Source organism: Sturnus vulgaris, chromosome 14 (assembly GCF_052056855.1).
Source record: "Sturnus vulgaris isolate bStuVul1 chromosome 14, bStuVul1.hap1, whole genome shotgun sequence".
Lineage (NCBI taxonomy): Eukaryota > Metazoa > Chordata > Aves > Passeriformes > Sturnidae > Sturnus > Sturnus vulgaris.
This window is the reverse complement of record NC_142256.1, coordinates 487331-511378: the sequence shown is the minus strand read 5'-3', so window position 1 is coordinate 511378 and position 24048 is coordinate 487331. Positions and strand designations below refer to the sequence as shown.

The 24048-nt window shown below is 53.4% G+C and overlaps 1 protein-coding gene across 8 annotated transcripts in view; it reads right to left on the bottom strand.

The window, feature by feature from the left end:
• Nucleotides 1-24048, bottom strand: part of DLG3 (discs large MAGUK scaffold protein 3) — a 76945-nt gene that overhangs the window by 29036 nt on the left and 23861 nt on the right. For 3 of the 8 annotated variants that reach the window (XM_014877142.2, XM_088172904.1, XM_088172903.1), the window contains 2 exons: nt 9111-9164; nt 1217-1267 (listed from right to left, as the gene is read on the bottom strand). In XM_014877142.2, coding sequence (XP_014732628.1) covers nt 1217-1267; nt 9111-9164 — 105 coding nt within the window. Of the gene's footprint in view, nt 1-1216; nt 1268-9110; nt 9165-9558; nt 9930-22645; nt 23009-24048 lie in introns of those variants that run through there. The other 5 variants (XM_014877143.2, XM_088172905.1, XM_088172906.1 and 2 more) reach the window with 3 other exon arrangements.

Below are 24048 nucleotides of genomic sequence, written 5' to 3'. Positions count from 1 at the left end.
CCCTCATGGTTTCTTGCTGGTGGAGAATGAATTGATGCTTGGGGCTTTGAAATGGGGGCATCAATAAATGTTGCCTCTCTGTGTGGTCCTGCCAGCTCTTCCCCTGTTCCCCCTATGAGCTGAGGACAGAAGATGCTCTGAATCCCTGAAACAAGGCTTTTGCCTGTGACTTGGGCCCGGAGCAAGAAGCACTTAGCCCAAAAAGAAGGGAACCTCTGGGCTGGTTTCGTCAGGCACGCCAGGGAAGCGGTGGGTGAGGCGGCAGCCCCAGATAACCTTCCGTCCACCCACCTCGGTGATGCAGAGCCAAGGGAAGGAGGGAGATGACTAAAGGCAGAGAGAAACAGAATAATGAGCGATGCGTCTTCCCCTGTAATGCTGGCCACGCGGCGAGGCTGAGCCGCCTGGCACGGCAGTGAGGGGGAGGCAAGGTGTGCTGTGGAGAGCTGCGGGCAGCCTCCCACCACAGCCATTCCCAGCCAGCAGGGCTGGGCCTGTCTCTCAGAGTAAACCCTAGGCTAGCATTTCCCTCTCCATCCCTCCTCCCCTGCTGCTTCCTGGGCAACAAGAAGGCCCTTCATGCCCTATGTGCTGCTGGCTTGCCTCTGGATTAATCCCATACATGAGGGGAGCTAATTCTAGCCATGGCTGGTGTGGCACATGCCATCACCTCTGTGTTGCCAACAAGGAAAAGACTTGAACAGGAACTTCCTCCATTGTGGTTTTGTGGTTTGTTTTACTAAATAACCTGTTCTTGCAGCTTAGCATCCCAAGGCTGTGTGCCCTAGAGTGATGGGGAGTCTGGTGGCAGGGTGGCTATGGTCCCTGTGTCCAGCTGTGGGGTGCACCCACCTGTGTCTGCACAAGCAGAGCTCCCCACACCTCTGCTTTCTGACAAAGGCAATGACAAAGAGCCTCCCAACAAGTTTGGAACTGATGTGTTTGTGGGGGAGAGGGTGTGAAGGAGGGAGGCAAGAGAGAAGTCTTCTTCCCTCCCTTCTGGAGGGGTGTGCAGGGGGAGAGGGGAGCAGCAAGCCCATCCTGGTGGGAGCCAAGGCTGGCAAAGCAGGTGCAACACCCGTGAAAGCCTCCAGAGAGAGCGGGGAGCAGAGACCAACCTCTCCCCATCAGCTGTGCAGGGATGCATGGGGGCCCAGCTGTGCCGCGGGTGGGCGAGTGGGAGGAGGCTGCTGGTGGGTGAGTAAGGAGTACTTACCCTTTCCAAGACGATCTCTTCATATTTGAACATCCCATCACTGCCATTCATCTGGAGAAAGGGAGACAGCGTGTTACGACTCTCTGCTGGTCCTGGGGGAATTTGTTTTTCCTCTCTGATAGCTGAACATGAAGAATCCAACCTAAAAGCTGCACCATCACCGCCGAAAAAACCTTAAATGCAACTGCTTGGGCCTGCCCTGGAATTAAACCATGTGCTGCTTTTCTCTCTGGGCATGAGCCAAAGCCCACTGACTTTAATGCACTTCTGTGCAAAGCTTTTATTCTCCCAGCTCATTTCTCCAGCCATGAAAAGGAACACAACCGAAGGCACAAAAAGAAATAACACCTTTGTTACGCAGCATATAATTAACCTCAGGAATTCACTGCTTGAGGAAAGGAAGAGAGGGGGTCGGTCCATTTAAAGGGAAAGAAAATGTCTGTACATAATAACATAATAAACACCTTTAACAGCTTATATTTTTTAAATCTTTTCGTAGCATGACTGTATTAACAGGAAATTCAGAATAATTTTTCTATAAAATTAGTTGGGTGCCAAGGAAATTAGTTGGTGTGAGAGAGTGGAGCACAGTAAGAGGTGAAAACATTGTGATGCCCTTATATACAAAAATGGTGTAGAGCTTGTCTCAGTGCTGTACACCACACTGATCCCCACGCTTAAAAGTCTCCTATACCCAAAGTATCAAAGCAGAGCTCTTGGAAACATAATGAATAGAAACAAAAAAGGATGCAATTGTAGGCTGCAAAATGGTAAATATAAACTTAAAAAAAAAAAATCCATTTTCCTCATAATCAACAATGCACAGGAAAATTGCAGCAGTTTCACTCCAGATTATCAGGATCAGGCCAGAAACAGCTACCAAGGTCTAAAATTTAGCAAGATTTGAAATGTAATTGGCTACTGAAACATCCAATAGTTAACAGCAACAGTTTCAAAGAAAACTGAGTGGAAGGGAACCTAAAGAGTCATGGAATCCAACTCCTGGCCCTGCACAGTCCTCCCAAAAATCCCACCATGAGTTGTCCAAATACTCCTTCAGTTCTGGCAGCCTTGGGGCCATGACCAATCCCTGGGGAGCCTGTTCAGTGCCCCACCACTCTCTGTGTGAAAAACCTTGTCCTAATGTCCAACCTCCCCTGGCACAGCCCTTCCCTCAGGTCCTGTCACTGAGAACCTGAGAGAAGAGATCAGCATCTGCTCCTCATGAGGAAGCTGTAAACTGTGGTGAAGTCTGTCCTCAGTCTCCTCTTCTCCAGGCTGAATAAGCCAAGCCACCTCACTCTTTGCTGGTATGGTCTCCTATAGATCGAAGGAGATCTATAGGAGGCTACTACCTTTGTAGCCTCCTTTGGACGCTCTCTAACAGCTTTATATAATTTTATTGTAGCCCCAGGACTCGAGGTGAGGTTGCCCCCAGTGGGAGCAGAGCTGGACAATCCATCCCTTGCCCATCAGCTGATGCTGTCCCTGCTGCACTCCAGGCCAAGGTTGACTTTTTGGCTACTAGGGCACACTGTTGACTCAAATTTGTTTTGGAGGGGACTGAACTCAACCTCATAATTTGAGTCATTCTGGGAAACAAGGGATAGGACATGGGTAGTTCTGTATGACAAGGCAGAGGCAGTGGAACCCTGGACTAAGCAGGCAAACATCTCTCTCACTGTGCAGTCCTGCCTCTGCCTCTGGCCTCAGGACAACATGCAGGGTTCCTCATTTGGATTTTACATCCATCATTAACTGATGGCTCATAGATTGTAGGGAGCCACTTTCTGTATATGCTCTGTATCCTAAACTGGAGTTGACATTTCTTTGTTTGGACACAGTTCTCCTTGTGGGGCACAAGCATGCTGGCTGTGTCCTGCTTTCCCAGCTTTTTGCTATCTGCCTCTGAAAGGCACAGCCCTGCCATCCTCCACACCCCCACAGTTCTGGGTCATCCCATGGAGGGGATAGCAACCACCATTTATGCTAAAGCCATCATCTGACACCACAGAAGAAAACCCAGCGAGGCAAGGGTGAGGCTCTATTGATAGGTAGGAAGAGGAAACAGGAGTTTTTCTAGGTGGAAACCATCGGGGGCCCAGGCAGAGGAGCAGTTCTGCAGGACAGGATCTGGGATAGGGCTGTGCCATCTGTGATACACACCCCCTCATCCTCTGCCCTGGGAGGCCAAAGCAATCCCACACCCTGTACTGCGCTTCAAGGATGGGCAAAGAGATGGGAATGAGGCTCCAGGGAACACAGGCTTAGCGTGTTGTCCCTTCTTGGATGTGCTCTGTGCCTGTACCTCTCAGCCACAGAAGATTTCAGGGGACAGTTCAAGGTTGGGACATCCAGATACTCCAATAGTAGGATGCTCAGATCCTCCCAGCACATCGGGAGAGGCCTTGGCCAGCTCTTACAGGAGGATCTTGCAGCCGAAAAGCACCGGTGTGGTGGGATTAACCCACAGCAGGGTCCCTGACAGCCTCAGAGGCTCAGGGACATATGGTCAGCGCCACCTTCTGCCACAGTGCCGCCGTGTGCTGTGCTCCTGCGGGCAGAGGGGCACTGCTTCCCTTGCCACAGCTCCCTCCTCCGGCATGGGACAGATTTTCCCTCCTCTCATCTTCCCATACTGACTAATCCTAAATGCAGCCCAGCTCGCTGGCCTGTGCCGCCCTCAGAGCCCAGCTCAGCACAGCCCTGCTCAGCACGGCCCAGCTCAGCATGGCCCAGCTCAACAGAGCCCTGCTCAGCATGGTACAGCTCAGCACGGCCCAGCTCAACAGAGCCCCGCTCAGCACAGCCTGGCCCATCCCCTCTCTGCAGTTGGCATCCCGGTGCGTGGGGCGCAGCATCGCCTTTCCCCAGCTTTCCAGCAACTCAGATTCCTGGCACCCTATGCTACTACACACATTGTCCTCCCTGCTTTGGCATTGAACACAGTTGCCACACAGCCAGCCATATGCACACCCACGGCCGCAGAGGAACAGCGTACACATCCCTCCAGGATGGGATCTGCAGAAAACTCTGACAATCTGTGAGCCGTGGTGAGAGCCAGCGCTCGGGGGCCCTGCCGAGGAGCGACCGCTGCCAGGGGAGTGCTGACACCGCAGCACACAGACCCTGTCAGACACTCCAGGTGAGATGGGACAGCCCCGCTCCCCAAATCCCTGGGCTGCCAATGCTGAGCAGTGTTTTCCATGCTCCTGGAAAACCGGCGGTGTAGGTGCTTGCTTGATGCTTGGTGCAGAGCCTGCGCTGGCCAGGCATGCTAGGGTCAGCCAGGCCTGACCATGAAGTTTTAGCTCTGATTATGTTTCCGAAATTCACGCAATGGAACGCCAGTTAATTGTATAAGGAAGCCAAATAAAGAACCTAATATATACCACGTAACCAAGGGAACAAGCCAACAAAATGAACGTTCCAGTGCTGGAAAATCAAATATACCAGTCACTAATGGCAAAAACCTCCCCATGATACCTGCCAGATCTGCCAGGACCTGGCTCTGTTAAAGGTTGCTCTCCCTATCCTTTGCCAGTGTCCTGTGCTTCTCTCCAGACCCTGTTTGGGGCCATCTCCAGTGGGAAGATGCCTGGCTCCATCACTTCCAGGGTGGGAGAGCACACCACACCCTGCTCTCCTCTCCTTGTCTAACACCTGCAGAGCTGACAGCAGTGTTAGGGGCTAATTAGCTGTTTCCAGCATATCCTGATCCTAAGCATCACCTGTTTTCTCATGGAAAAGAGTATTTTTTTCCAGGCCTTCCCATGCAACAAGCCCACCTGAGGGCTCAGGAAGAGGTGCCTTTACTGGCCCTCTCCTGTTTAGAGCAGGAGAGAAATAGTTACTGATGACGGCATTTAGCTCATCAACAGAAGGCTGCAGAGTTAACACTCATTTGATAAACAGAAGAGCACACACCTTCCAGAGCTACTGCAAGCTGTCTGCAGGATCTGCTGTCCAACATAACAGCCCACGTGGAACACCCCTTGGAATTTGCTACAGCAAGGATTTGAGGTGGGTTTTTTGGGGTAGGACGTGGGTTGGCTGTTTTTTTTTGTTTTTTTTTTTTTTTTTTTTTTTTTTGGTTTTGCTTGTTTGCTTGTTTTTTAAATAAAAAAGAAGGCCAGATTTAGAGGACAAAGATCAGGTTCCTCAAATGCAACCCAGATAGCTAACCAGGCTGCAAGAGGAAATAACCTGCAGGAAGGATAACACTGCTCACAGTCCCTTTTGGAACAGGATCCTGCTCATATTCTGTGCTTAGGATGTGATGAGGATGAGCACTGAGAACTGCTGGTGGAGCAGCCATTTATCGAGGTAATGGAAAGGGTCTGAAGACTAGAGAGCCAGCCCTTGGTTGTGCCAGCCAGCCCTGGGTGTGGAAGGCATCTGGCAATGCCCCACACCTGTCCCAGCACAGGGGAAAGGGGAGCAGCCCTGTGCCAGGATAGCAGGTGCAATGGGCACCTCCCTGCTGGCACGGGCACTGCCAGTGCTGGCACAGGAGAGCTCTCCCTGCCTGCACATGGCAGGGGGCCCAGGGAAAATAGGTCAAGAGCTCCCTCCTGTCACCTCCGCATGTCCGTGTGTCCTGCCGCAGCACTGAGACCTACTGACTCGCTTCCAGCTACCCCCTGGCCTCAACATCCTCGTGTGCACTGCCCATGGTGCTGGCTTTGTGCACAGAATGAATAAATGCCCTAGTTCTGGTCAGCCTTCTGCCAGAGGGCTGTGGGGACCAACCTGCTGAGCCTGGGCAGAGTAAGGGGTTTACAGCCTGACAGTACAGCCACAGCTGGGAGAACACTACAGCCAGGTTGCCTGCAGGAACTGGCACTGGAATGTGCCCCAGACAGCAGTTGGCAAAGAGTGAGGGACTCAGTGGCTCAGATCGAGCCTGGAAGTAGCTGTCTTCCTCACATCTGGCTTTTAAGCGACTGAAGAGGTGATTGCATGAGGCACCAAAACAGACTCCAAGGACCCAGACTCTGAAACCTTCAACACCTCAAGGGCTTTGGATTGACTTTCCCTGATCATTTTGGGACTGCCTGCCAGCAAGAAGTTGTTTTAGCTTCAGAGAGGTAGCTCTGAAATGCAGAGACCTCATCTGCCATGGAAATTCTGTTTCCAATTCTCCATCTCCCCATTATAGACGTGCTGGGCAGAATACGCCAAGATGTGAAACTGTGAGCAAAGACCTGGAGCTGGCATGGGTGATGCCCTCCAGCACTCTCCTTACCCTTAAAGGGATAATTTTAATACTGCAGGCATTTTACCATGGATTATTTGGATTTTTACACCCTGGGGTGCTGGGCTCTCTCAAGCCACACACTGAGCCCCAGCCATCCCAGTGCTGCAGCTCCTACCTTACAGTGCTACTGGTGCTACGTGCTCCTGGGGATGGACGTGGGTGGATGGGGACATTGAAATGCAGAACAGACTTCTTGATAAACAGTCGGGCCAAATCCAGCCCAGCAGCCAGTCCAATGCAATCAATGGAGCTAGAACAGGAAGGAACTAGACTACATCCATCTGTTTATCATTAAGGAAAGCACTGAATAGTTAAGTAATTAAAGACTGGAAGATGTCACTTTAACCCTTCCAAATACATACTGTACCAACAAGCTTCAGATTTTGATTTGTAAAAAAAATCCCATGCTTCCATATTCAGCATTTTGGTGTTTGCAGCAAGCTCCTGGTGTGGCTCCTTTGCTGGCCTGGGAAACTGCCGAGGTTTTGGGGAGTTGTTTTCTCTGAAGCCTGAGGAATACTGCACCCCAGAGAAGGAAAAGATGGAGCAAGGCCTGTTTCATGGTGAAACGAGAAGTAGAAGGCAAGAGGGTTTCCAGGCTGAGAGGAATCAAACTGAGGTGCCTCCCCTGCTCTCTGGGCATGGGCTGCTCCAGGCACCCCAGTGGTGACACACACACAGCAGATCACAGCTACAACCTTTTGACCCCTGCAGGACAGTTGCTCCCAGCATGTTTTGCTGAGTTTGGATGGATGGGGTCAGTGACTGTCACCTGTCACCCCCAGCACGATGCTGGCATATGTCTGGGGTGCAGAGCACCCCTGAAACCCAGCCAAAGTGCAGGGAGGAAGGGTGGACAGAGATATGGAGGTGGAGGGAGAGGAAAGGATGTGAAGTTAATGAGCTGGAGTAGAGGGAGGCAGCCAGGAGGGCAGGAAAGCAGAGTGCACTGCAGTGGAAGGAGTGGTTGCTGCCCTGCATGAGGGCTCCCAGAGGTTCCTGGCCTCTGCAGGGCTCAGTAACCTGTCCAGGGTGATAGAGCCTGTCCTTGGCCCCTGGGCTCACCTCTCATTGCCCTTGGGCACACAGGCAGGGAGGAGGGATGGGCATGGATGGAGTACGGCAAAGGATGCAAAGCTGGTGCCTGCAATGATGAGCGGGCAATGTTCCTCCAAAGGTGTGACATTTTGTGCTGAGGGAGGGTACAAAATGGATGTGAAAGCAGATTTTCCATCCTGGAATACCTCCCTGCCCTGCCCTGCTGACAGCACACTTCTCACTTGCTCTGGTCCAGCATGATGGTGGTCCCTCCAGGAGACACTGCCCTTTTCCCAGCTCCCTATAGAATAGCCAGGAGAGTGCAGACAGGAAGTGCCCAGCACAGTGAGAGAACCTCCAACCCCAACCCCCCTACCATGCCATATATGTGGGGAAGGTAACCTTCGGGGACAGCAGCTCCCCTCTGCTACATTCATACAAGGCTGCTGGACCCAGCACCACCAGACTGAGAGATACACCACTGCCTTCCTCCTCAGTGTCAGGTGGCTTTAATTCAGGCTTATTTAAACCATACAGCCGGGGTTCGAAAGGTCTCAGCCAGGCTTTCCTTCTTTTCTGTAGCTCTTCTCAACCAGCCCAGTATAGCTCTGATGTGCATTGACCCCACCACAGGCTGTGGGCTGAGAGCTGCAGTTTCCTACAGGGGAAATTCAACCCCCAGAAATCACCTGTGGCCCATTACTCTGACTCCAAACCACCAGCTCTGAGTTCTGGTGCTGCTTCACTGCTGTGGAAGGCAGCTGAAGTTTGATGCATCAGAAGTAAACCTGGTGCAAAGCACCCAGCCCTGGCAAGCCGTGGGCTCCTTTGGGCAAAAAAGGGAAGCACTCCACAAGCATGGAGCCAGTGCTGCTGACCAGAAACCCATACTGGCCACCCTCCTTTCATCCCTCCAGCAGGAATGAGTTACAAATGTTATGGGGACAGATGCAGCAGGATGCAAACCCTGTCTGCAACAAACCGAGGAGGATTATCTTATACTACGCCAGGAGTGCCAAAAGCACTGTGACTGCAAACACACAAGTACTGCTCAGCTGCTGGCAGCCTTCAGTGGGAGAGGAGCAGCATCTGATGGGCCCTGCTGCCCTGGTGGGGGAGGACTGTCCTGGGACCAGTCCTTAGGAGGACTGGTGAGTGAGATGCCAGCAAGCACCCAGAGAGCCCTGCCCCTCTCTTGAGGGGCCAGGACTGCCTAAGCAGGCTGAGGCAGTGCAGGAAGGCAAAGGGTGCCCCAGCAGAGCCTTTCAACTCCCTGCATGGGAGGCAGAGGAAATGGCTGTATGATTAACTCTGAGCACTACCTGGATCCCCAGCTCCTCTGCTGAGGCCTTTTGCCTTGTACCTCCCTGGGCTGGAGACCTTAGCATGGCTTGCTGCTGACCTTGGTTCTGCACAGTGTCACCCAGCCCCAGAAAGGTTTAGGGGTGGGATGAGCTGTGGCGACATGGCGTGGATATCAGGATCTTCTGCTGCCTTACCAGGGCCTCCTTGAGCTGGAAAAGTCTTTCCTGCATTGCTGAGCAGGGAAAATGCAGCACTTGATCAAAGGAAGCAAAACGAAACCGGGAGACTTACAGAGAGCCCTTGTTCCAGCGAGTCTGTATTCACGATAATGGGAGCGGGGTTGGCCTGTGAGGAGACAAAAGTGGGATGTCACCAAGCTGAGCAATGAACCCAGCCCTGTGAGGTGCATTGCCTCTGCCCTGGCCATGCCATCACAGACTCTCCAGGCCAGGCAGCAGAGAGATTCAGGAAGGGCTCTGTTTGTTCCTCCTGTCCAACAGCCCTGGGACAGGAGCATGGCTCTGGGCATGAGTCCCGTCCTCAGACCTACTGTGTCCTAAACACCCCATGGCCTTGGCTGCTGGAAGGAGATAGGAAAGATGGGAAATTCTCTCAGTCTTGCGTCAGACTCCCACCAGCATCAAAATTTACGTGAAATTTACTAGTGAGGGTTAGGAGATATGAGGAGCAGGGAAAGAAACCTTTCTGAGGGAGGAATTTACTGACATCACACCAGTACCTTTCAACAGCTGCTGTTCCTTCAAAGCACAGGGCCACCATGCTCTGGGAGAGGTGACAGCATTTGGTCTCTTATCCTCATTACTCCTGGGGTAAACCCTCTGCTCGGCAGCCTCAGCTCATCCACAGCAGCACATGCATCTTCCTGTCCTGGAGCACTCCCCGTGAACTCTCCCGGGTCCCTCCTCCTGGGCTGCCCTCTGCCCCTCGGCTCGCTGCACATCGCAGGGCAGACACGTGTGGAGACAGCCCGGGCACAGAGAAGGGAGACAGGGACGGAGGAAGGGAGGGAGGTCTCCCGAGAGAAGAGGATGGCCGAAGATGTAGCGCCGGAGGGGCGGGTGAAGCCAGAGGAGGGTCGGGACAGGATGGGATGGGACAGGACGGGACGGGACGGGATGGGATGGGACGGGTCGGATCGGGTCGGGACGGGACATGGCGGGAAGGGACGGGATGGGACGGTCGGAGCGGCCAGGGGAACCGGGGTGGGACGGCCAGAGGGGGACCAAGGGCGGCCGAAGGGACGGGATGGGACGGGAGGAAAGAGGAGGATGGAGGAGGAGGAGGAGGAGGAGGAGGAGGAGGAGGAGGAGGAGGAGGAGGAGGAGGAGGAGGAGGAGGAGGAGGAGGAGGAGGAGGAGGAGGCCCGTGGGTCGGGGGCGCGGAGGCGGTGGAGGAGCAGCCGAGCCCCGCTCGCCGCGCGCGGGTCCCGCCCCCGGAGCTGTCCAGCGCCGCCCGCTGCTGAAGGAGAGGCGCTCGGCGGAGGCGGCGTGAGGGAGGGGCGGCCAAAAGCCAGAGGCAAAATCTCAAGGCTGACATTCCTCGCCGGCACACAACGGAGTAGTGCAAAGCCTGGAAGGTCAGCGGTGAGTTGGAACTCGCTTCATCATCCCAAGGCTCGTGAGGAGAGCAGCAGCCAGAGTGAGACACGCGAAGAGATGAGAACTACCGGGGGGAGGTGAAAGGAACCGTCTGCCTTAGGGCATCACGAACACCAGAGTCAGCAACCAGCGAGTCTAGGTGTGGACTAGTGAAGCAATTGCCAGGGACCACTGCCTATCCATTAACAGGGGTGTTGGACCACTGAGGATGTGACATTCTCACAGGAGCCAGTTGTCTCCTTACTGCCCTTGTCTGGGTTTACTCGTCCCTGAGACCAGCCAGCATGGCAGTCCCCACCATGTCCTGTTTCAGTTGACCCTATTTCTAGACTATTCACTCTCCTCAATTAGTGGATGAGAGAGTTAAGGGCCAACCAGACTGTGGTTTAAATCCTGCCCTGGAAGGTTCGGCTCTCTTATGGATGGAGCTGGAGGTAGTTAATTGGATTTATTCAGATGCTTTCTGATCTTTCCTGCAGCTGTAACTATTGGTTACAAAACCATAGTTTTTATGGCAATTAATTCTCTAACTCAGGCAAATATGACCACTTCCAAGCACTCCTGCCAAACCCCTCCCCCACAAAAAAGAGAATCACAATTTTCAGGTCCAGTGTCTTGGGATCTCCAAGGCCCAGAAGCAATGTTAAACAGGGAATATCCCCTCTCTGGCAGTACACAGTCCTTGTATTTAATCCAGATAATTTGAGAGATAGAATATATTAAACCTGGCAGTGGCTTTTATTAGTCCCCAGTGCAATTCTAGGAAGGGATTCCACATTTCAAGGCAAAAAAGAAGCACTTCTACTGCCAGCAATTAACAACCAGTAACACATCAAGGTTTCAACATCCAGAGGCCAGCTCTTATTAGACGAGTTTCCAGGAAGGATGCAGAAGAGGCAGCCTAAGTGAATGTAGCCCATCACGTTCCCCATGATTTATAAAAAGAATTCAACTCCACAAATGCTGCTTTGGATCCCTCCCAGGGAGAAGTGCTCTATATAATAATGTTATAGAGGCTTTTGCAGGTCCAGCCAGAGTCCTGTACTGAGCCCCACTGCACTCTTTGTTGAATTAATAATAGCCCAAAAATCACACATCACATTGCTTCACTCACACAGTGGTGAGCCCTAAGGACATATTTTGTTTAGCCTGCTCCCTGTGCACTGAGCATCCTCTGCAGCCATTCCACACTAGTGATTTTTTACATCTCAAAATACTGCTAGGAGCCCAATTTCACACTCAGGCTTCAGATGGGACCCAGGAGATACCTAATGTGAGTCGCTGCTCTAAAAAGAAGTCACACATGGTCAGGAGGAACTCAGACCAGGAAATCCCCACTTGCCTTCTGTGGCCAGCTATTCCAACTACTGCAAGAAAGGTGTTTGGGCATTAGTTCTGACTTCCACTTGCAAATATTTCAATATTTGCACTTTGCCTGTCCTACTGAAGAGACAGACAAAACCTAAGACTCAGATATAAGCAGAGGACCTGAAAATAAAAAGCTTTTGCCTTCCTCCACCAGTCAGGCAAAGGTACCAAGCAGCTCTGCTAGCCAGGGGAGGAAAGAGAAAGTCATAAATTTTTGCTGGGCAGCAGGAACGTGCTGGTGAATTAACCATGCCCTCAATTCTATAGGGAACAGTAAGTAATTTATGCCCTAAGGAGCAGGAGTTTGCTGCATGCAGGGAGGAGAGGGAACAGGGCTTTGCATTCAGATCACATTCAATGAGGGCTGTCAGATCTCTTCCATCTAAACCCCTTCATCACAATATAATTTACCGAGCCCTGTTTGTGCTTGAGGGTGTTTACAAATGGAAAGAGGTCCAAGTCCCTACAGTGCGCACTCCATGGCAGCAGTATCACCAAAGTCCAGTGGAGCTGGAGGTGCTCTGAACTCTCTCCATCAGGCAGAGGCACTTGGTCTCAGGGGATGGAGGCTGCAGGGACTCAAGGGAGTGAGGAGGGCACTACACAGATGCAGAGAGATTGATCTGGGCACAAAGCCAGAGAGGCAGAGGACAGCTGTTGAGAAAATCTGGGCAGCAACAGGAGTCAGAGGGAACCATGGTGAAGGTGGATGAAGTTTGAAGGTCAGGATTCAAGAGCTCTCTGGTCTCATGGGGGCTGAGAGAAGCAGAGCCTTGCATTCACTGAGCTCTGCACAACAGTCCTAGCGACAGCCACAGCCCAGGTGCTGATGGAGGGAGCAGCAATGTGCTCCAGGCAGCACCCAGAGAGAGACCGGCTCCCTGTGGAGACCTTGGGAGAGCATCATGCCTGTTTGGGACAGCTGCCTCTGTGGTTCAAGCCAGGAGGAGGCTGTGGGTCTGTATGCGGGGCAGAAGGGATGTCTCCTCCTCTACAGGCTGGAGCAACACCACTGCAGCACTTGCAGGGGGCAGCCAGGCAGGCCAGCAGTGCTAGGAAAAAATCTCAGGCACAGGATGTAGCCTTTCTGAAACACCCTTAGATATCTCCTCTGGGTAGTGATCTGAGAGGCACTGCTGCTATTTGGGCTCCACTTGGGCCATGGCAGCCCAATGACACTAACAGTCACCTGGGATTAGCAAAGCTCCAAACATCGACAGGTATCACCCTCACCTCAGTTTCTACTGCTGTTGTCCGATGGCACAAAGGTAGGAACTACAAAACGTGATTATTTTCCAAAATTTCCAAGCAAAAGAAAAGTTGCAATTACATGCAAATGGAGGAGATTCACTAGCCTGCTGCTGAGGATTGAGTCCTGCCCTGTGGCATTTCCCCAAGGAATGCTCTCAGGGTTGGCACACAGGAATTGGGCAGGGATACTCTGAACTGAAAGTTCAAGATGATGTCTCCAGAACTGAGATCCCAAAGCTTTGCCATAGTTTCACATCCTCCACAGAATTGGCATGGGGGCCAGCCCACAGAGGTGAAGAGATACATACCTCCTGGAGGCAAAATACACATGATACAGATGTCCCAGGAGAAGGGCAACTGGATTGTGATCACATATAAGCACATTTCCATCTTAACCAGCAACAAGAATAACAGCAGCCTCCAGAGATGGCAAATATCAGGCCTAACATACAGAGCTGCTCTCTGCAGGAGGGTGGTGTGTCCTATGTGTCATGCAAGAAGGAATGTGCAAGACAGAGTGACTACTTGAGACACTGGGCTAATGCATGAGAAGCAAAGTACTAATTTAACTCCTTTATTTCCCCAGACTGGATCAGAGTGAAAATTCAATTTGTCTTTTAATATCCTTTGTTTCACATCATCTGAGGTATAATAGTAGCACTCAGAAGGAAATGGCTCTGGAGATAAGAGAAATTCAGTCTTTGCATCTCTTTAAAAGCTCTCAGGGGCAGAGGTCACAAGTGGGGAAATGCCCAACAGAATTATCTAATCAGGGCCGACACTGAGCTGCTTGTAGTCCAGGTCCATCTGCTTTGATTTTTTTTTAAAGGGTGTTAAACCATGGAGAAAGCTGTGCATTACAGCTATGAGAGCAGCTGCTCTGTCGCAGGACCCCACCGTGTCGAATTCTGGCTGTGAGCCAGGTACTGGCTCAGGGATGCCGAGGGTGCTGCAATGCTGCTGTGGCAGCAGGGTCAGCTGCAGGATGCCCAGACACCAACAGGCTCCTGCTGCTGTGGGGAGCAGGTTTGCACCAAGCTGATGAATTAACTTCACAGGAACAAGCTCAGATCCTGCCTGCACAGCACACATGGAGAGCCCGTGCTCACCACCACTCACCCTGATGAGCACTGACACGCTCATCTGCTTTGTGCCAGGCTTGCCCGCCCTGCACCCAGATGCTGGTTTTCCCAATGTTGGGCCACTTCCTGCACAAACCAGAGCCTAACACGTAGCTGCCACTGCACCTGAGAGGACATAGCTCCTCCACAGCAACCTGTGGGTACTTCTGAGGTTGAGGCCAGACAGAAACCCACTCTTGAGGCTCCCTGAGGCAAGGAGCAGATGAGTCTCGGCTCTGCCCCTGAGAGAGCAGAAGAGCAGGTGTGTAGAGCAGAGAGGTGCTGGCATCTTCCCTCCAGGTTGCTTCTGGCCCCCCATAGACCCCCTTAGTTTTCACCAAGGGAAGCCACCTCACAGCCCTCGTGTTAGGAACCAATGCATGGCATATCTCTTCCCAGACTGAAGGCTGCTCCCAGCCGGTCCATGAGAAGCAGGGCTTTACTGGTATCTCAAGACCAAATTCGTGCTTTGACCTAACCTTTCCATTCTCAAGGGGAGAAGTACCACACTGCTACCAGGGCTGGTCCCATCCTCACAAATTCCTGTGGTCATCTCTCTTTGCTTTCCTGGGCCTCATGTGGTGGCCAGAGCTGAAGTTGCTTGGGAGCATCAACAGAGCTGGAGACCTCTGAAGGAGAGTTGATCCTTCTGGGTTCCCACAGGCTGGGACAGGGAAAGGAAGAGAATGAAAACAGAGGATGGAAACTTTTGGAGGCTGAAGAAGGTCTTGGCCAGAGATGAATCACCCTTTTTTTAACTGGGCTGGATAAAGTAACTCTCTCTGCACTTTTTCTCACCTCCTGCAAGCGCAACCTGTTGGCTGACATGGTTTGGGCAGGGGGAGGACATAACCTAGCAGTGTGCCTGCATGAAAGGGCGTGACAGCCTGAGCCTGGCCCCTGCCCTCCTGCACAGCTCAAAATGTGGCCTCAATGACGCAGGAAAAGATACTGGGGCTGACTATGGAGCTTGCAGGTGCCTGCACCCACTGTGTCAGTCCATCCAGCCAGGTGCCAGCTGCTGCCTGCATCCCTGTGCTCGGTTCCCAGCCAGCCTGGTGGCCTGCAAGCAACAGCAGCCCTTCTCTGCAGGCTGCCTCTGGGAGACATCTGAGCTAGGCTGTTTTGATGGCATGAGCAGGCTTTGGGGCCATGGCAGCACCTTGGCACTGGCTCAAAGCACTGAAGCCATTTGGAAACAGGGAACACGGGACTTGAAAGGTCCCTGGTCACAAGGATCTTTGGCAAAGCCACTGAAGTATCCAAAGTATAATGTGAACACAAGCAGCTACTGAAGGTTTAATCTTTGTTTTGGTGCCCTTTTTTTTTTTTTTCAGAGAAGACAGGAAGAAAGCTTCCCAAACAGAAGCTCTGTCGAATCTAAGTTTCCATTTAGAAACCATTAAGGCCAGGGTGTTCAAACTTGAAAGTTAGACATCCTGTTCCAGGCTCAGCCCACTAAAATAAGTGACCCAATTTGCAGAGCTGCTGGGCTTCAGTAGCTTCTCTTTGACCTGGCAGTACCAAATAAAATTGACTTGATTCTTTTTTACACAGGAAGAGTTGTTATTATCTGAAAGAGTCAGATGCTTTTATCTTCCTCTCAGACAAATACATATGTATGGGGGAAAAAAAGGGAATAAGGAACAGTGTTAAAATAAAGATTTTTTTGGTTCCTGGGATGCAAAGATCACAATTTATTTTTTTCAGTAAGTTCCAGTGCACACCCAATTAACAAGTGTTAAGAAACCTGTTTCTCTGGGGAAAAAAGTAAACCAAGATCCATCAACAGAGATTCAAGAGCATTTCTAGTTAGTACAAAGGTGACAAGAAGGTATCTAGGGCCTGGTCTGGGGTGCTCTGAAGCACTACATGTTCCCAAAAATAATTACACCCTCGGAGCAGTTCTTCCGCAAGCCCCATCAAGCCAGCTCTGCAAGCTAAACTGTGAAGTTCATTCCAAATTCAGGTATTCCGAACTTGTTAAACGCTGTATTAAAAGTTTTCATCTCTAAGTCCCTGATACATGCTCACAGCATATTGCTGGATTTGCAACGAGGGCCCTTGAGGACTCCCTACATCATCCCATCTTTGCATGTGTTAAAACCAGCTGTAAGCATTAACACAGCCCACTGCACCCACAGTGCTGGCACAACCTCACAGCAAGGGTTACACCCATCCCTGAATCACAGCTGCCAGGTGAGCCCCAGGCTCGCTGTCCCTCCCACCAGCACGCGGGGTTTGGGGTGGCAGACAGAGCCCCTTCATCCCCCACGCTGAGCTCCTCGTGCCCCAGCACAGAGGGCAGGACCTGCTGTCCCCTGGCACCCAGGGACCACGGTCCCCTTGGAGAGCATCCTGCACCGGGCTGTGCGCAGCGGGCGCCCGGCACATCACCACGGCCCTGATTACGTCCTGATTAGTCTTAATGACTTCCCCTCTCTAAATGAGCATTCACGGCTCTGTAAGGAATGGAAGCTTCTCTCCTCCCCTAATAGCACACGACGTGCCGAGGGGCTTACCCGAACAAGGCAACTCTCCAGGAACAGTGACAGCTTCTGCTTCTCTTCCTCCTCCCACCCTCCTCTGCACCCAGGGTACCCGGATTGGGCCTCTGGTGCAGCTGTCCTCCGGGTTTCCCTCTCATGGGAACTGTACACCCTGAGGATGGCCAGCAGATCCCTGCTGAACCCCTGGCATTGCTCAGGACTGGGCTCAGGCAGGTTCCAGTCACGGTGGAAGAGCTGGTGGAAAGCGCAGTCGTGGGGGCACGGGACATGCCTCCAACAGGAATAGCAGCAGGTGCTTCACAGTGGAGGCTGATGGGCTTCCTGCTGCCCCCAGGTTCTTCTTGAGGAGCAACTTCCTTCACATTGCATACACCCCTGCTGAAACATGCCCATACTCAGCCCTGCATGCCTCACCAATGCGCTCTCCACCTCCTCCTCCAGCAGTGTGGCAGGGCCACATCTTCCCTTTTCTGGCAGGTACTTTGCTCTTCTTCCACATGTTGCATTGACGAGGTCTCTCCCACCTATGTGGCTTCAGACGCTGCTTTTAGAGCAGCAGCTACATCTCTAGCACAGCCAGTTCAGACACCAGCTCCAGCACCTCTCCCTGTGCTGCTCCAGGGGTCCCTCCAGCACCTCAAGACTACAAACCCAGCAGCCAGGCTCAGCTCTAGGGCTGCAGGCTGCACATCTGGGCTGGCTGGCAGGCAGCAGTTGGTAATCCAGCTGAAGAGGAGCTAGGATCACTCCTTCAACTCACTTCTCTAATTCCAGCATTATCCCTTACTGTATTAAAGGGATGAGTCAGAAAAGCCAACAAGCACAAGTATACTGCCCCTGTCCAAAGAATTAATGTGCCCAAAGAAAGAGAGGAAGTCTTACAGATGAATAAATAAACCAAGGAACTGTCAACTTCCTAAATGAATTCAAAATGTTTTCTGAAGGAGCACTGAGAAACATCTGACCCTCCTCAATCCAGGGGATGGGTGACAGCAGGACACGGGACACTCTGGGGTGGGTGAGGAGAACCAGGTCACTCTACATCTGTGTGTTAAGATTTTCCCAAGAGAGGCACAGGGAAAGGGGATGACTTTAAAAAGCATTATCCATGCCTTTATTTCATTTGAGGGGCAGGAAAGGAACATCAAAATCATCAGAAAAATCAGCTTCTTCCCATGGGGCAAGGAGGCGAGGGTGGGTGCGAGGCTGGGTGTGAGGCTGGGCTTGGGGGAAGGAGAGCAGCTCAGTACCTGGTTATAGCAACTCAATTGGGTGATGACGGCAGGATCACCAGATGGAGATGCCCAAGAAACAAGCTGAGAGGTGAGATCAGATGGAGGGGGATATATTAAGAACAGACACGCAGATTTACACATCGTGAGTGAGGAGGTGACAAACAGGTCTATGGAAGGGGAATCAAACTCTCACGAGGGAGTGGAGTGTGATGAGGAGTGAGGGAGAGGGAAGACTCTCTGGGACTCCGGCTGGCAGGGGGACATGCTGGAAGAGATGCTGGAGGTGGAGAGAGGACAGGGGGACCATCAATGACCACAGAGCAGGGGCTGAGTAGATGGATGGGGCCAGGAACAGACAAGCACTGTGTTCAGCAATGGAGCCAGACGCAAAGGACAAGTTTCACTACAGTTGCATCTACATTTAGGTTGCCAAAAATACCTTTCACAGATTGGCTGTCTTTAATTAAAAGGATGTCTCCTGTGGTCCTGGCACGATACGGAACGCATCCTGCCATGTGGGACTCTGTGTGGAAGCTCAGCAGGGGGGGGCTTTCCCATGGGACAGCGCCTCTTTGCCTGCATCCTTCCACATGCTGAGTGCCTGAGTGCTGGGCAGCTCAGGCAGCAGTGCTTCCCTGAAATGCCCCACCACAGTGCAGGCACAGAGAAAAGAAGGAAAACTTCACCCCCTTCCTGTTCTGGCTTCTCTCCTTCCCTCCAAACACGGTGAACGCCTTCCTCCTCTCTTCTCCTCCACGTTTCAGTGCAAAGATTTAGCTAATTTCTTCTATGAATAGCACGGGAGTAGCCATAGCAACATCACCCTGCCAACCTCACCACCTCCACTGCCTCCATGTCCCCGGCACCCTGTTCCTCTCACCCTCCCTCGCACCTCCCCAGGGAACATCTGGGGCTTGAGCCATTCCCCACAAAGCAACCTGTATTTGGCTTCCTGCCTGCCCCCTTGGTGCTCTCCCTCCTTCCTTCCAGCCATACCTGTCCATCATTCAGAAACCTGGTCTGAATCCCCACCAAGGGTTTCTCCAAGGCTCTTTCCTCCCCCTGCCACCCAAGAGGCAGGAGCCTCAAGTCCCAACATCATCTGAAGGCCCAGTAAAGGCTGGTGCTTCAGCCAAGATGTGCTGTCCTGTGCCTACCTACAGCAGTTAATTGCCCAGGACATGGGAGGAACTCAACAAGCAACGTTTGTGCATCGAAAACCACCCCTGAAAATCAGTGAAATACTCACTGCTGAGGGCAGGCAGGGAAGATCTGTCCCACTCCTCCACCTGCCTGGCCACGAAACACTTCTGCCAGGAGTGGAGGCCACACAAGCCTGGCATGCTCTGGGCATTTGCAGGTGGTCAATGGCTCATTGCAATGCTGCTCCAACTCCCCTCTGCATTCTCGTGACCACCCCAAGAGGGAGAAATGGACCACAGAAAGGGGGCAGCAGGACTTTGCATTCCTGGCCAAGCAGGACCAGCAAACCTGGGGCAGCTCTGGGGACATAGGGCACTTCCTCACCACATGCCAGGGAACTGCACTGCCCTGGGCCCCTTCCGCAGCCCATGCCTCAGACACCCGAAATGCACATGAAAATGCTGGTGACACCCTTGGGACCCTCATGGGAGAGGCCTGGCTCTGGTCATTGTGCCTGGCACCGGGACCTTTAGAGTGAACTAAGACTCAGGGCTGGACATTCTCTGTGGGAAGGAAAGGTGCTGTTTCTGGACCCTCAGCTCTTGGAGCAGTGCTGGAGAAGGGGCTTGGGCATGGCCAGGCAGCTAAGCACCCTTCTCTGGAAGGTGGGCGTCACTGTGCAGGGGAGAGGAGGGGTTTGAGCAGTCTGCTCCTCTAGTGCTGCACATCAGGGATGCTTCCCTGGATCACACTGCTGTTCCTCCCCCAAAGCCAGGAGTCCTCCTGTCACCCCAGTCTGGCAGGGGAGCAATTGAGTCCCCATCAGCAAGCAAAGCGGGACAAGGAGGGCACAGGGCCAACGAGAGGGACAGAGATGGAAACAATGGAGGACAGCAATGACATCAAGAGCAGGGACTGGGAATTAATGAGCAGGGAACATGGATAGATAAGGGAAAAGAAATGGAAAAGATTTTAAAGGGGACAAGAAAAGTAAAGCAAAAAAGATATGAGACACCTAGACCTCAGAGATTTCCTCCCTCCCTCTGGTGAGGGTTAGGGGTTCTCAGTTAACTGGCATTGCCTGAGCAAGCTAAAATGTGTCCTAGAGAACGGGAGAGGCAGGAGGAGAGAACAGACGAGGGCTGGAAGTGGGAGGAGGTGCAGGTTGACGTTGGGACTGTGCTGTGTGTTGGGCAGCACGTGTGGGCATGTCTTACATGTCGTGGAGCTGCACACAGGGTATGTGAGTATGCCATGATGTCAGAGAACATACACCACCATATGCAACTGTGAGCACGTTTCTGGAGTCAGAGCACTAACAGACGCTTTTCTGCTTGCAAGGAGAAGCAAGGGGAGAAAAAACACTTAAATGAGAGGTGGTGAAGCTCCCCAGGAGGTTTACAGATCCCTGCTTACCTGGGAAAGCCTCCTGGCCTGTGCACCCCTTCCCACCTCAGCTGCTGGAAATGCTTCAGGGACAGTGAGCTCATTTAAAGGGGCAGCCCTGAAAAATGGCAGCCCTGCCTCCAGCCAAGGCTCTCCTGGACATGGAGGAAGCCTGTGAAAGGAGATTGCTTTGCATCTGCAACCTCCAGCCAAATCTACCCAGAGCCCAATATCTCCCGGCCTCCCAGAGCCAATTGGACCTGCTTGCCTGGGCACAAGCCATGCCTAGATGCTTCCATGTTACCACCTTTTGTCCCTCTGCCCACCACTGGACCGAGAAGAACATGGATTCCTCGGGGCTCAGGCACTTTGCACCCTTGGATCAGAAGGAGAGCGTTGCCGAGGCATTTGCTGCCAGGCTTTACTCACGGCATACATTTGCTCCACACTAGGGAGCTGCTACCTGCTCTGATACAGGCAGTGCACATACCACACATGTCATATTCTACACGCAGACCCCGCTATGCTCACATAGCCTCAAACACTGGCATCTTCTGTTGCTTGCAATGCTGTGAGGAGCTTTTGATTTTCCCTTTTTTTTTTTTTTTTTTTTTTTTTTTTTTTTTTTTTTTTATGTTCAGAAAGGCAAAGGCAGAGCAGAGATGCCCAACGCTGACTTCCCGAGTAGCCCAAGCTCCATGGCAGCACCACAAAGAGACAATGATTTCTCTTCCACCATTGCAAAAACATGAAAGGCTCCCCTGCCCAGCCTGCCACGGCAGCAATGCAGCTGGCATCACTTCCTTCTCACACTGCTTGCAATCGTCTTACCAGGAATACTGGGCCGGATCTTTCATGCAAGCAGGAGTAGAAAGGAGGGAGCAAACATGCTTTAATTTTCTGCTCCCCGAGATTGCTGCTTTGGATGGAGGGAAGGAAAGAGATAGTGGAGGAAAGATGGAAGAATGTTTGCCAGGAATCAGCAGGCGAGAGAGAGCTGAGGCTGATTTTGATGCAAAGAGTGGCAGTGGAAAGAAAGAGAAAGCAGGACCCGGCTTTAGGAAGGTGGCTGGGGTTTTTGGTGCCTTCTGTAAATATCATCTGAGCTATCAGCTATGAATCTAATTATTTCAACCAGAGCTACAGACTGAGACAGTAATGAAGAAAAAAGAGAGGAAGGGAAGAAGAGGGTTGTGTTTGCCGAGAGCAGAGGAGGAGAGAATTCCCATTGATTCCCATGTGCCTGCCTGCTACAGCATCTTGAAATAATAATTAGAAGGATCAATAAGAAATCATGTGAGGTTTGAAGATAATGAATGAAAGAAGCAGAAGAAGCAAAGTGAAACGCCTTTCTCTCAAGCAGGGTAAATTGTTTTTTCAGGCAGAGTCTATCCTCCATTTTAATGCTTTGCAAAAAGATCCAACCATTTTCTAAGCTGGCTTGTGGGCTCAAAACAAGACTGGTCTCTCCATTTAGAGGAGAGAGACACAGCCCAAGAATGGGTCCTGGAGAACACTAATTAAAATGAATATGTGTGGGAAGAAATGGAGGCAGTGAAATGGGGCAGAATGCACACAGCACGCCAGCGACCAGAGCAGGGTTACGTAATAATCTCGGAGAGCAGGGACGTAGCAGCAGAGCGAGGAAACCACAACTCAGTGGAGAGTGGGTGACAGTTTGGGAGCGCTGGCAAGTAACACCGCGAACCCACGAGGCTGCCCAGCGGGCAGCACGCACCACGCCTGCTAGACACAGGATGATGGGATGCCCTTGATGCTGTCAGGGCTAGGCAACGGCATCGCAAGCAGCGAGCACCTCGGGTGGGGTGTCCAAAATACATCACGCCCGACGACCACCTTGCGCCAAGCAAGATCCATTTGGCCCCGTTCCGCCCTGGGAAGGCTGCTCCAACGCTGGGCTCCTACCCTGGGCAGAACCGCAGCAGCAAGCCCGAACAACGGCAACGCCAACTCGACCCATTCCGACGGCCAATCTTAGCCACGACGACGGCCACCCGCAACGACGCCGGCATCCAGCGCCGGCAGCGCCAACATCCACGCCGGCTGCTCACGACGCCCCCGGGGTGATGCTGCAGCGTGCCAGAAACCCGCCGCGAACCCTGCGTTACCCCGATAGCCGCCCGCCCCGTCGCGTCCCGCATCGGGGAGCCGCTGCCCGGGGCTGGCCCGTACCTGCTCGTACCAGTCGCGGCTCGAACACGTGCACTCGGGCCACCAGCCCGGGCCGCTCCCGTTCACCTTGGCCGCACTCTTCCCCGGCGCCGGCGGCGGCGGCTTCAGCGCGGCGGGGTCGCGGGCAGGGGGCCCCAGCTTGGCCTTGCCGCGGGCGGCGGGCGCGGCTCCCCCGGGTGCGGGCAGGGTCTGAGAGCCGTAGCCGCCGTAGCCGTACTGCTCGTGCTGCCACTCGCCGTAGGAGGGGGGGTCCATGCGCCGCAGGGCCGCCATCCGCGTTACCTCGTAGCACTCGGGGCACTTGCAGCAGTGGTGGTGCTTGTGCATCGCTGCCCTCACACCATAGAGCCGGCAGGGAGGGAGGGAGGGAGGCGGCGCGGAGGGGCGGAGGGAGGTAGGGAGGAGGGAGGGAGGGATGCTCAGGGGGCGGCAGCGGCCCCCGCCCAGCGCAAGGCGCGCCTGACGCCTCTTCGCCCGCTCGGCGCCCCCGGCCCCGTGGGAGGAGGAGGAGGAGGAAGAGGAAGGGAGGGGGATGGTGTTACAGCGCGGTGATCTCCGCGGGGGCGCGCCGCGGCATCGTCCGCAACGCCACTCAGTCCCGGGGCCGCTCCTGGCGCGGAGCGCGGGGCAGCAGCTCCGAGCCGCTCCGCTGCACGGAGTGGCTCAGCCCGGTCCGGCTCAGCCCGGTCCGGCTCGGCTCGGCTCGGTGCGGGACCGCGGCACCTGCGGCGCCGAGCATCCCTCGCCCCCCCCTCCCCCGCAGCGGCCAATCCGCGCCGGCGGAACCTCCGCGCCCCGCCCCGGCGGCGCCGCTCATCCATCCCCGCGCTCATCCAGCCCCGCACTCAGCCCCGCCGCTCCGGGCAGACCCGGCCGCGCCGCCCCCGCTGCCCTCCGCGCGGGCGGCATCCAGAAGGATCAGAATTCTGCGCTGCGCTGCCTCACGCATCACCTTGCGGCTGCCCTCATCACCGGGCAGCCCTTGTGCAGCGCCGTTCCTCCAGCCCCGCGCGGCCGTGGCAGCCCTGCCCGCTTTGTGACTGACGCCAAAAGGGGTTCGCTTTGCTTCAGCTGTGGTCCGCACTGGAGTATGAAGTAATTTTTCCAGGTCTGAACTGTTCGCTAGGCTGGCAGCAGCACCTCTGTTACATCTCTGTATCAGTTCTCACCCTGCTTTTTTGGAAATGTTACCAAATGTGCTCCGTCAAGAACAGCACCCTGGGGATGTTGCCGCTGCCCCATGAGTCACAGGTGCACTGAGGGTGTAGAAACCTCAAGGGCCTTTGCTGGGCCTTCCACCTACTGCCATCAGGAGATGGTAAAAGCAGAGCAAAAATGCCTGCTGGTGCAGCAGGGCAAGAGTGCTGCTTTCAGTGCAGCTCAGGCAGTCCTTCACCTCTTCA